Consider the following 11,958-nt stretch of genomic DNA (forward strand, 5'->3'; position numbering starts at 1 on the left):
TCTTAACGTTATCCACAACAGTAGTTTTATTATATCTCTCGCATTATCCACATCTATATTACTTGTCAAAATACTCCAAACAAGTTTGATTTTTTCTACTTTAGCAAAAAATAGAGAAATTTGATTTTTTTTTGGTCCATTTTTTTCTCTCAAAAAAAAAAACTTATTTAACACCCACGAATTTTTCATATGCATCTAAATTTATGATTATGAAAAATTAAATAAATAGCATAAAAAAGTAGTTAGGTTAATCACAACTACATTTTATGTTTTTATTAAATTTTCAAACACAATAATGAAAATATGAAATTGTATAAAAAGCTAATTTCATAATTTTTACATCTAGTTTACTTAATTCAAATTTCATTGAATTTTACCATCTCTGAATTTTTCAACAAAAAATAACATAAAAGCACCAATTATCCTCTCTTTTTAGGCTGAAAAACATATCAATTTAATGTTTCAAATTCTTACACATCCTACTATATTAATTGAGAAGTACAAATATGAAACTAACCTTAAAATGTGTAAAAAATTACATTCAATTGCCATTAGAAAAAATTAATTAAGCTTAATTAACTAATTTAAATAAATATAATTAAATTAAAAATAAAAACCACTCACATATCAAATATTAAAAAATCTAAAAAAATCTAAAAAAATATTTTCTCTCTCTAATAAATTATGGACGAAATTACTAATTATTTTTTAAAAATATATATATAAAGTATAAACCAATCAGAATTTTAAAAACTAAGATTTTATATCCAAGTATACAATACAATTATTTTTAATAACTAAATTCAAAGATTTTGTTAAGATTTCTAATTATGATTCTCCTATCATCTTTATTTTATTTTATTTACAAATTGTTTAGAACTTTCATATAATACTTATAATTAATAAAATACATATTTTTTTCTGCATATGTTGTGATTTGAATTTTTTAAAACGAAGATATATTACTCAATGTATGAAAATATGTGTTTTAATTTCCACATTGGCGGGTTGGTAAAACTAAATTTATATAGATGATAAATTAATAATTTTTATTTACACACAATTATAATATTAAAATTACTATTTTATATTTCATAAAATATGATGCAAATACAACAAATAAACAATATAAAATTGTAATAATACGTCAAAAATAAAATACTATAATATTCTAAAATAATTAGTATTCAAATAGACTAATAGATTTACATAATGATAAATATTATCTCAAACAAAATAATTAAAAAAAATAAAATCAAACAATAATTTTTATTATTATATTATAATTTTTTAAAAAATGTTGATCCGTGCTTAAAAGCACGGGATATATCCTAGTTTTCAATTACATTTTAAACATTGTAATCTAAATCCACAAATTTATTAAGCCCATTATTTCCAAAAAATCTTATGCTTATAACAAAATCAATATGAATTCAATTGATGATTAATTTATCAATATTTGGATACATTTTAGTCGAATTATTTCTTATATATATATTAGGTGTCTTTTGACAATTTTTGATGTTATAGATATCATAAACTAGAGGAAAACTATCACGTGCACAATAATTATGACACAAGAAGTATCAGGTAGAGACACAATCCTACCTAACAAGCACATGATACATCGGTTCTAACGATAGTAGGTTGTCAGACACACGTACCGCTAGTCGGATACATGTACCGCTGATCAAGTAAATATGTACTAGACAGACGAATTGGCCGAGGGAAGTTGTCAAGCAGACATGAAATGATTGAGACTTTGTGCCGCTATCAGATATGCACATTACCGCTACTGGACATGGATAATACTGCTACCGGACATACACAATATCGTCTAACTGATTTCGACAAATCATCGGGGACGATACGGACAGTTCACAGTAGTACCGGTACCAAAGCAAAAGTTGTCAGACACTCAGATGATTGTGATCTGGAGGAATCTTGGTCGGCTTACTAAAATATATAGACAAAAGGATAAAAACAGTAATTGAACGGAAAAACAAGGAAATCTCGGACATAAACGGTTGGATTGGTGTCTAGTATCAAGGGAACATGAGAAGATTGAGCATAATTAATAAGGTGGATAACGGGTTACTTATCAAAGATTCAAGAATGACTTATCATGTTAAAAGTAATAAGAAAGTTTTCTTTTTGTCAAGTTTTAGTCTTTCTCGTTTATTCATTAATCTTAAGTGAGTGAGTCTTTTAGGCATAACTAGATCTGCGGATTAAATTTGTTGATTAGTCCATCATTCTTCTTTCGTTCATTGATCGAGTGAATCAATTAACTTGTTGATTGAGCGAGTCAAACATACTCTCTTAACAACTTTAGCAACAATGAAATATCAATCCTGAAAGTGTTTACAAACAGAATATGAGAAAAAGAAGATTACAAAGTAAAATATTTTTCTTGGTTAATTTGTTTATATAGAATTTAAAATTTATTTATATTGAGTCTCAAAATGCACATATTTTTTTTAACATTGTACTACAACAGGCCGATTCATTAGTCAAGTTCAGTGGAATAATCATTTGCCACTAGACTAAGGTCACTAGACTAAGGTCACTTCAACAAAATGCATATTTTTTAATAATGAAACTATAATATTTACCTTATTTATGCAACATATTATTGGTTTTAAAAGTCAATGCAATTCAAAACTATTTATTGGCAACACATTTAGGCTATTCAAAGAAATTGTTTTTTGGCAACACATCTATGCTATTCAAAAGGTTAGTTTTTGGCAACACATTTATGCTGAATGAATAATCAATCTACCAACAGTTTTTTTGTTTTTGTTTTTTGAAATCATTTATTTATTTTTAAACATTGAAAACACAGTTCGCGCGTAAAAATCCTTATATTATTTGAATTTTTACATATAATAAAAAGTGTCAAAAACACTTATATTATTTTTCTATATGATCATCACTAATATATTTACCTTATTTCTACAAAAAAAAATACTGTGAAAATACAAATTCATCTTCTTCTTCTTTTTCCATTTTTTTTTTCTGAGTCCACTGCATAATCAGTTTATGATAAACTCTCTTCGACACCAAGAAATCCAGATATTTCTCTCCTCTTCGTGAAAATGGGAGATTTCGTGTAAGAAATCTCTCTTCGCAACGTTTACGTTCTCTCACTGGTCTCTTAGTTCGCTCAAGGATCGCAGCTTTGTCCTTGTTAAAAAGTAAGATTTGTTGGGTTTCATGTATATTATATCCTGTAATGATTCTTCTTCGTGTAAATGATAATTGATTTTTTCTTTTTTTTCATTTTTTATTTCCTTCTATGATATGGATTTAGATCTTGAACGTCATGACCATCATACATTTATGTGTTTTACCCAAATTATGTTGTGATTTCTAAATGATATTATCTATGCCTAAAGGGAATTATACCGTAAACTGGATGTGTTACTTGTTGATTTCCCTAAATTCCTATACATGTAATATTGTATCATGTTGTCTCCTATATATATATATACATGATGTCGATACGTAGACTCTTGATTAATTTAATGAATAATTAATCGGTGATTATTATGTATTTGTCATTTCTGTTTTATTTGCTTGACAACACTTTTATTTATTGCCGTAAGAGATATTATACACTTGTGGTTCAATACAAATCTCTGACCTTGTATCATTTATAACATGCAGTTTGTATCGAGTTATGTCGTCAGCTGGCAGTGGAAACGAATCCAACAACAGTCCGGTTGATCAAAATCCTGATGAGACTATACGTCATGAGCTCAACACCCTTCCATGGGATGCGCTTATAGGATCAGAGGAAGCGAAATGTATCCAATCCAAAACTAAGCCTCCCGTCATCAAGGATTTAATGGTTCAGTGTGGGCGTTGTCACAAATGGAGACTCATACCCTCGATGGAGAAGTATGAAATCTTAAGGGAAAAACATGTCGAAAACCCCTTTGTCTGTGAGACAGCTTCCGAGTGGAAGCCAAATATGTCTTGTGATGTTCCTGGAGATAAAACATCATGTAGTATCTGGGCTATTGATGTGCCTAGCATCCCTCGCCCGCCGACCGGCTGGAAACGTATAGTAAAGGTTCGGCGTGAGAGTGCGAAAAATTCGCCGATGTGTAAGTAGTTCCATTGGCCTCTTCTTTCTTCTCGTTGTATATACATATACAGTATCAAGCTTAATCTCCTTATTGGTTTTTCGTTGTAATTCAGCTACTATTATCCTCCTTCTCCATTATCAAAAGAGAGGCTTCGATCACCATCCGAAGTCAAAAAGTAAATTTTTAGCACTCATTCTCCTCTTTTTGATAGCACTCCAACATACCAAGTTCTTATAAGTTACACAACATCTTCCTGTTTCAAAAGTGTTATGTAATTTATAAGAAATCGACACGTTGATTGGCATGCACGCTTTCTATTTTCTAATTTAGGATAATATTTTAGGAATTCTATCTCTTTATTTGAGCATATATAAGAATTAGGTCTTGGGATATCCGTGTCTTTCCATTTTTTCTAACCTATATATAGAATTAGTAGCTAGGTTTGTAGGAACATTTAGTTGGAACCTCATGTCGTGTGGAGATATTCAAAGCTATGGGCGTTGTTTTACTTACTACAATTAATGTGTGATGCCAAGAAATAAATTAAAATATCATCCCTATTTTGATGAATACATCCCTGAAGCATTTGAGAGATCAACTAATTATAAAAGAAATGCTTAACAATCTATCATATTGTGCTCAGTAACGTATAGATAGCTTTCTTAATTACTTATTCGCCTCATCGTTGGTTTGCAGGTTCTTGAATGACCACCCCGAATACATAAGAGAAGGTGTTAATCTTTCTCAATTCTCCTTCCAATTGCCAAGACCCCTTGCCGATAACTATGTGAAGAAGCGTACTCGTCAAGTGAAACCTACTGCTGCTTTTTTTTTTTTATTTTTTTTTTCTCACTGCACCTTGCTTGTATATCAAATGTCTAGGTGAGTTTTATAGAAAACAATTAAGTATGACATTGTCAGTGGCATTGGTATCACCAGGTGAGCATAGTGCATCAGAGCAAGGTCAATCCTCTAAAAAGGCAAGAACATGAAATTGGTGAAACCAACAAAGATGAGTTCAATAATTTATTGACAGTTTTAGTCCATGTGGACATAATTTTTATATTCATGACAATTTCAACTTATTTTGTGGACCAAAGTAAGACTTTGAGTACTTTTTGGAAAAATTTAGTGATGTTTTGTTGAACATTTTTCTCATGTCTTCTATCTCATTCCGTTATAATATTTCTTCATCCATATTTTTCTCATGTCTTCCATGAACTATTATCATTTATCGAACAATACGAAGATTCCCAATCTTTATCTTCGTTTTAACTTCATCCCGTTATCTGATTTGTTGTCTCTTATTCATAATGATACTAATTTCATTAGTAGATATATTTGGTATATGGATAATGGCCCTAATCTATGCTATGAAAGATGTAAAAAAAAAAAAAATCTATGCTATGAATTACATTTATTTTTTAATATGTTTTTATTTCTATTTTTCATAATAAGATCTAGTTAGGGAGATAATAATAACAATGTGTTGGTTTATGGTCGGTTTGCACCCATAATTCTGCAGCATACCAAGTCAGTTTAGTTAACTTCAAAGCAATTTGTGTCTTTTCATGGTATTAGTGTCTCTCTAATCTCTATTGATCCTCTTCTTTTGTCTATAAAGGATAATTGTAAAGAAAACATAACAATAATTTTGTAGCCACTGATACAAATTCTAAAAAGAAAACAAAAATATTTTCAAGACAAAAAGTTTTGAGAGATCAACCGGAAGAGTACTTGAACGGTGGTTTGTGGTTGATTTTCATACGTGATATCAACTCTGATATATGCCTCAATTTCTAGTCAATTTTATGCCAAGTGTGTCACTAAACATACCAATATGTATATATTACGGTTTAATAACGCATTCCCATCAAATAATAACACCATAGACAAAAAAAAATATATATATATAAAAGAAATCAACATTTTTGGATGTCCACGTTAAATCTTCTCGAATCTACTACAACTGGTCTTAGTTTAGTTTTGTCCAGTGTTAAGATTTGTTTTTAAAATTGTAAGCAAAATTGGAGTGCGTGATATATGATGCTATATGGTTTGATGGGTATTTTGGTTCTACAATGAATTTTAGCTATACTAAATCTACTTTTTAACAGTGATAACATCACAAATTAAATTATACATTATATATGGGCAAAGTAATGTATACGAAACCCGGCCCAACACACATTTGTTTTACAAGTATGTGAATTTGTTTGATGATAAATATAAATTTAAAATATATAAGTTTGTAAACATATATAGGTTTTTTAGATTGAACCTCATATCTATTTGTTTTAACAATTTAAAATATCAACGATTTTCTAATGATTAGTTGTAAATATCATTGTCTTGTATGTAATATGAATTATTTTAGAATATAATTTTCATAAAATTAAATTATATCAGATTCTCAGTTTTTTTTTTATAACAAACTTGTAAATGTGAAAGTTTTTTAAAATCTATATATAATAGCAAACTCATTTTTTGTGTCAACTTCAATCTAACGGATGATACTAGTTCTATTATTTTATCTAACAGTTTAAAATTATTAAAATCTCAACAGTTGCAAGTTTTTTTCCTTCAAATAATCGTGTCTCTTCGTCGTACTCCTATCTTTCAAAAATCACACCTATTAATTTTTTCATCTCTTCGTCGTATCCCCATTTTTCAAAAATCACACCTATTAATCTTTGCATCTCTTCGTCGTACCCCCCATTTTTTAAAAATCGCACCTATTAATTTTTGCATCTCTTCGTCGTACCCTTATCTTTTAAAAATCGCACATATTAATTTTTGCACCTTTTTGTTTCACACTTCTATGTTTTACACTTTTATATATTACACCTCTATATTTTACGCCTTTATATATTACACCTCTTTGTTTATTATATATAAACTTGTATGGACTACAAAAACAAGTTTCAAACTTATGGTTTTCTGAGTATTTTTAAAACTTACAAGTTAATAAATTAAATCAAAGAATTGTTCTTTGGAGTGTTTTTTAATTAACTTGCATCAATCTTCAATTCAAGGTAATTTTCTATTTGCATTGCATTGTAATAAATATAGATAGATTTATGAAACTCATTGAACCAATGACAAAAGCTCATGAATGAACCTGTTAGTGTCTACTGATGAGCTTGTTAGTGTCCATTCTGTCAATTACGAATAAAGTTAATTTTTTCTCTGTTAGAGTATTATTATTATACGTGTGGTCATATAGTTCGGAGATAGTATAACATTAATGATCTATAAAAACATAAAACCTTCAGGCATACAAAGTTTGTTTTATTCTTTTTTTGTATTGTTCTATTGTAGGACAGTACCCTCCAAAAAGTCCAAAATATCAATAACATCATCTTCTTTGCCCGGAGTACGCCCGAGCCGTGGTCACTCAGCAACGGTAACCCAGAAAAACCGAAACCGAGATACGAGAAGCATGATGACATGCAATATGGTATAATTTTATATATGTTCTATTATTGTCTTATTTAACCTATTTAAATTTTTAAACAAACATGGTATAAATGTAATAATCCTTTTTTTGTTTTTGTTATGAAGGATGTCCATTGGATATAAATGATCCAGGTTAGTTTCCATTATTTTGTAAATAAAGTTTATTAGAAATTTTACTTGAAATTTTAATTTCTTTAACTTTGGGGGTATCAAACATTTTGATAATATATAGAAACATTCCAAATGAGCAAGAAAATAGAGAGCAATTTAAATCTAACAGATGAGATTCTTATTATCTCATCTAACGGTTTAGAATTGTTAATGATCTCAGAAGTTGCAATATTTTGATCCAACAATTGTGTTTCTTCGTCGTACCCCCAACTTTCAATGTTTACACTTGTTAGTTTTTGCACATTTTTGTTTCACACCTCTTTGTTTTCACACCTCTTTGTTATTATATATATACATAGATTTTTATGGACTTTGAAAAGAGTTTTTGTTCTTTGAGTATTGTTTCACACCTTCCAATTTTAAAATTTTTGAGTATTATTTTATTTCAATTTGTTAATCAACATTGATTCATTCATCTTTGTTAAAATTTGGATTGTTTTATTTATTGATTCTTTCATTTAACTTTTGTTTGGTGTCATTTTCTATTTATACCCTCATCGATCATCTCTTCCAAGTATTAATCTAGATAATTGATTGTGATTTCTACTTTTCATAGATTTTATATGTTTATATATTATATCAAACCTACTTTTAATTTATGGCTTTTAATTGGAAAGTCTGTAACGGCTCTATTTTGGAGAGAGACGTTATGAATCTTTTTATTTGTAGAATAAAATCAGCAATTGTTAGGCTCTTAGTAAATTTTATCAGATTTTTATATCTCATTTATATATAACAGCAAACCCACTTTTAAGGGTCAATTTAGAATTAACGGATGTGACTATTTTTATTATCTCATCTAACGGTCTAGATTTGTTAATGATCTCAAAAGTTACAAAATTTTGATTTAACAATTATATTTTTTCGTCGTACTCCCAACTTTCAATGTTCACACTTGTTAGTTTTTGCACCTTTTTGTTTCACACCTCTTTGTTTTCACACATTTTTGTTTATATATATATCTTATTATATAAAGTTGGGTTTTGAATGTTAGTCATTAACAAGATTTTGACATGTGTCAAGTTATCAATCTCAGATTTTGACATGTGTAAAAGTTAATATTTAAAAGAAGAAATTTGATAACAACAAAAATAAAATATTAATAATGTAAAAAGATAATTATCAAAAATTATAGAATTTATTAAAAAATACAAAGTCTTTTTAAATAATTTATAAGGAGATTATATCTATTTCATAAAATTCAAATAACAATATTATTTACTTATTTTTAATTTTAAGTTCTTAATTCTAAAAAAAAAATAGAAAAAGGAATTAAGGAAAATATACAGTTAATTATTAATTTTGAATTTTGTAAATACTCACTTCTATATAAACATAGATCGTCTTATAATTAAATAATTTCTTCAAAAATACTGCTTTCAACTTTGTTTAATTGGAATTTTTTTTTAATGGAAAGATAATTTTTTCTTATTTTTTTTAAACCAAATTTTTTTCCTACTTTTTACTTTTTCAGTTGGGAATAGGTAAAATTAATATGTTGATCCAAAAAAAAAATATATATGCGTTTTCTTTTCCTAATACTGTATTTTAAAATTTATTGTAGTATTTTTAGATTATTTAATTTAATTTATAGGAGCTCATCAACCTAATTGATAGATAATATAGGCTAATCAAACACAAGTTTACAACAAACATAGATAGATAGATTAGAAAAACATAAATTGTTGTTGGTAGATCCATAGGAGCGCAAAGACTGTGACACCTTGGTTTACGGAAAGGTTTAAAGAATTGATTTGGCCACATATGTCACCAAAATGAACTTATTTTTCTGGTCAAGGGTCCTGAGAGAACTTCATAATGGGTGACCTTCATAGAAGTGATTATCGGAACTGTGCGAGTCAGGAAAAACACAGGAAAATATCATTTGTTGATTTGTAGGGTCAGTAAACAAGTTTTTAAAGACTCTCAGACGTAACAATCCGGCCATCAAATATGGGTAGGTCCACGTGCCAGGAATAGATGTAGGGCCCACTTAGGAAGTGGACCCATGGACTAAGTGTGGACATGGGCTCACTAAGCAAGGTGGCGGTTGAGGCGTTATAGAGGCTACATCATAATGTATCAAAGATACTTCTACGAATACATTGGAAATTTTAACATTAGTTACTATTAAAAGATTTTGTGACGTTAGAAAAAGGTTTTTACTTTCATTGGTTGTCGGAGCAAGCCATTTTGAGATAGCAAAAAGACGTGAACAAGTTTTCTCCACACAAGAGGAGTGCAGAGCCGAGGTTCTCTCTATGGTGGAGAAGGTTGGACGCAAGATTATCAAGGAAGGAAGGTGGGGGAGGTTGGATGCAAGGTTATCTCCCCAAGGGAGGAAGGTGGAGCCAAGGTTATCTCCACGGTGGAGGAGGTTGGACGCAAGGTTCTCTCCATAAAGGATGAGGGCGGAACCGAGGTTTTCTCTATGGTGGTCATACATTATTGTGATGATACCTCATTGATTAGTATATTATGTAATATATTTTTTATTCAAAATATTTTTTGAGCCAACAATTTTAATAATTAAAAAACTATGCAGAAGTGAAAGTAAAATAATTGGCTTAATTTGTTCATATAGACATTTTGTAGGTGGTGATAAAGAATATATTTGTAACATAAAGTATATTTAGGTGTAAGAAAATACACTTTTAATAGTAACACACATAAAAAATTTGTAAATGGATATATAGAGGGGTGAATTTGCTGACTGACCAAACCAATAAAAGTATAGAAGAAAATAACCATATATTTGAAAAAATTAGGAAAGTAGGATTAGGGGTAGGGAAAATTACCAATTTAGTGTTGATAGGTGGTGGTTGATGGTGGTGAAGGTGGCCGGAGTAGGTGGCCGGCGGAGGTGACCGGTGGAGGTGACCGGCGGAGGTGGCCGACAGAGGTGGCCCGCCGATGGTCCGGCGGAGGTGGTCCGGCGGAGGTAGACTGGTGGCGGTCTGGCGGTGGTCCGGTGGCCGGAGATGGAGGCGGCCGGTGGTGGTGGCGACCGGAGGCCGGTGGTCGGCGGTGGTGGTTTAGGGGAAAACTAAACCCTAAGGGATAATATATTGGGAACCCTAGGGGATGGTGGTTAAGAGGTTCCGGCGGTGGTCCGGCGGTGGTCCGGCGGTGGTCCGGCGGTGGTCCGGCGGAGGTGGTGGGTGGTTGATAAGAGGTAGAGGGGTTGGTATTAGTATTGAATCAAGGGTAAAATTGTATATATTGTAGATTATATAGTGTGTATAGTATTTATATGGTTAGAGTAGTTAGATAGTTAATTATAGTTTTTTTTTGAGTTATCTGTGCCAATTTCCCTATATAGAGTGTATTATAACAAAAATAAAATTTATTAAAAATGTATAATAAATTTTAATATATTTTTATTAAATTTAATTAAGTTTATAAAACTTTAAACCCGCAAACTATATATATATATATATATATATATATATCTTATGGACCTTGAAAAGAGTTTTTGTTCTTTAAATATAGTTTCACACATTTAAATTTAATAATTTTTAAGTATTATATTGTTTTCAATTTATTAATCAATTCACTTTGTCACACCTTTGGATTGTTTATTGATTCATTCATCTAATTTTTGTTTGGTGTCGTTTTCTATCTTATTCCAAGTATTAATGTAGGTACGTAATTGATTGTGATTTTTAATTTTTCATAGATTTATTTTTTTAGTCAATTTGGTTGGTTGCAGTTATGAGCTCTTTCACCGTGCTTCTCTTATTATTTTTTTGATAGAATAATAATTTAAATTTTATTTTATGTGAATATTTTTTAGAATTGATTATCTAAGTAAGATTCAGCAAATATATCTTTAACATTGTTCTCTTATTGTCACTATATCAATTTTTCTATATACAACAAAAATTTTATTTAATTAATTTGGCTGATTCATCTTAATCATTATTTTCGATATTTAGACTATACAGTTAAATAATTACCATGAAAATTTCACTCGAAATGTGACATTAACAATATTAGTCATTTCAAGTTTTCAATTTCTGCACCGGCCGACATCCTAATTTATATAAACGAAAATGACTGCGTTTGTCATGTAGTGAACAACTGGAAATATAATTTGGACATCTAAACACCAACATGACGAAAGCGGCACGCAGTTACACTCTTAATACACGAGACAACAGTTATTGTGCTCCGTGCTTCAACCCGCCACGTAGTTCCCTTTATTCAATTAAAAAAGAGCATGACGTTTTCA

General features: G+C 29.8%; 1 protein-coding gene across 1 annotated transcript; it reads left to right on the forward strand.

Annotated features, from left to right (window-relative positions):
- Window positions 3,683-7,690, forward strand: LOC104733798 (putative methyl-CpG-binding domain protein 12). Its single transcript, XM_019233640.1, is given in 6 exon segments — window positions 3,683-4,094; window positions 4,097-4,112; window positions 4,207-4,269; window positions 4,791-4,902; window positions 7,416-7,554; window positions 7,659-7,690. Coding segments are annotated over 6 exon segments (774 nt in total).

Source organism: Camelina sativa, chromosome 12, assembly GCF_000633955.1.
Source record: "Camelina sativa cultivar DH55 chromosome 12, Cs, whole genome shotgun sequence".
NCBI lineage: Eukaryota > Viridiplantae > Streptophyta > Magnoliopsida > Brassicales > Brassicaceae > Camelina > Camelina sativa.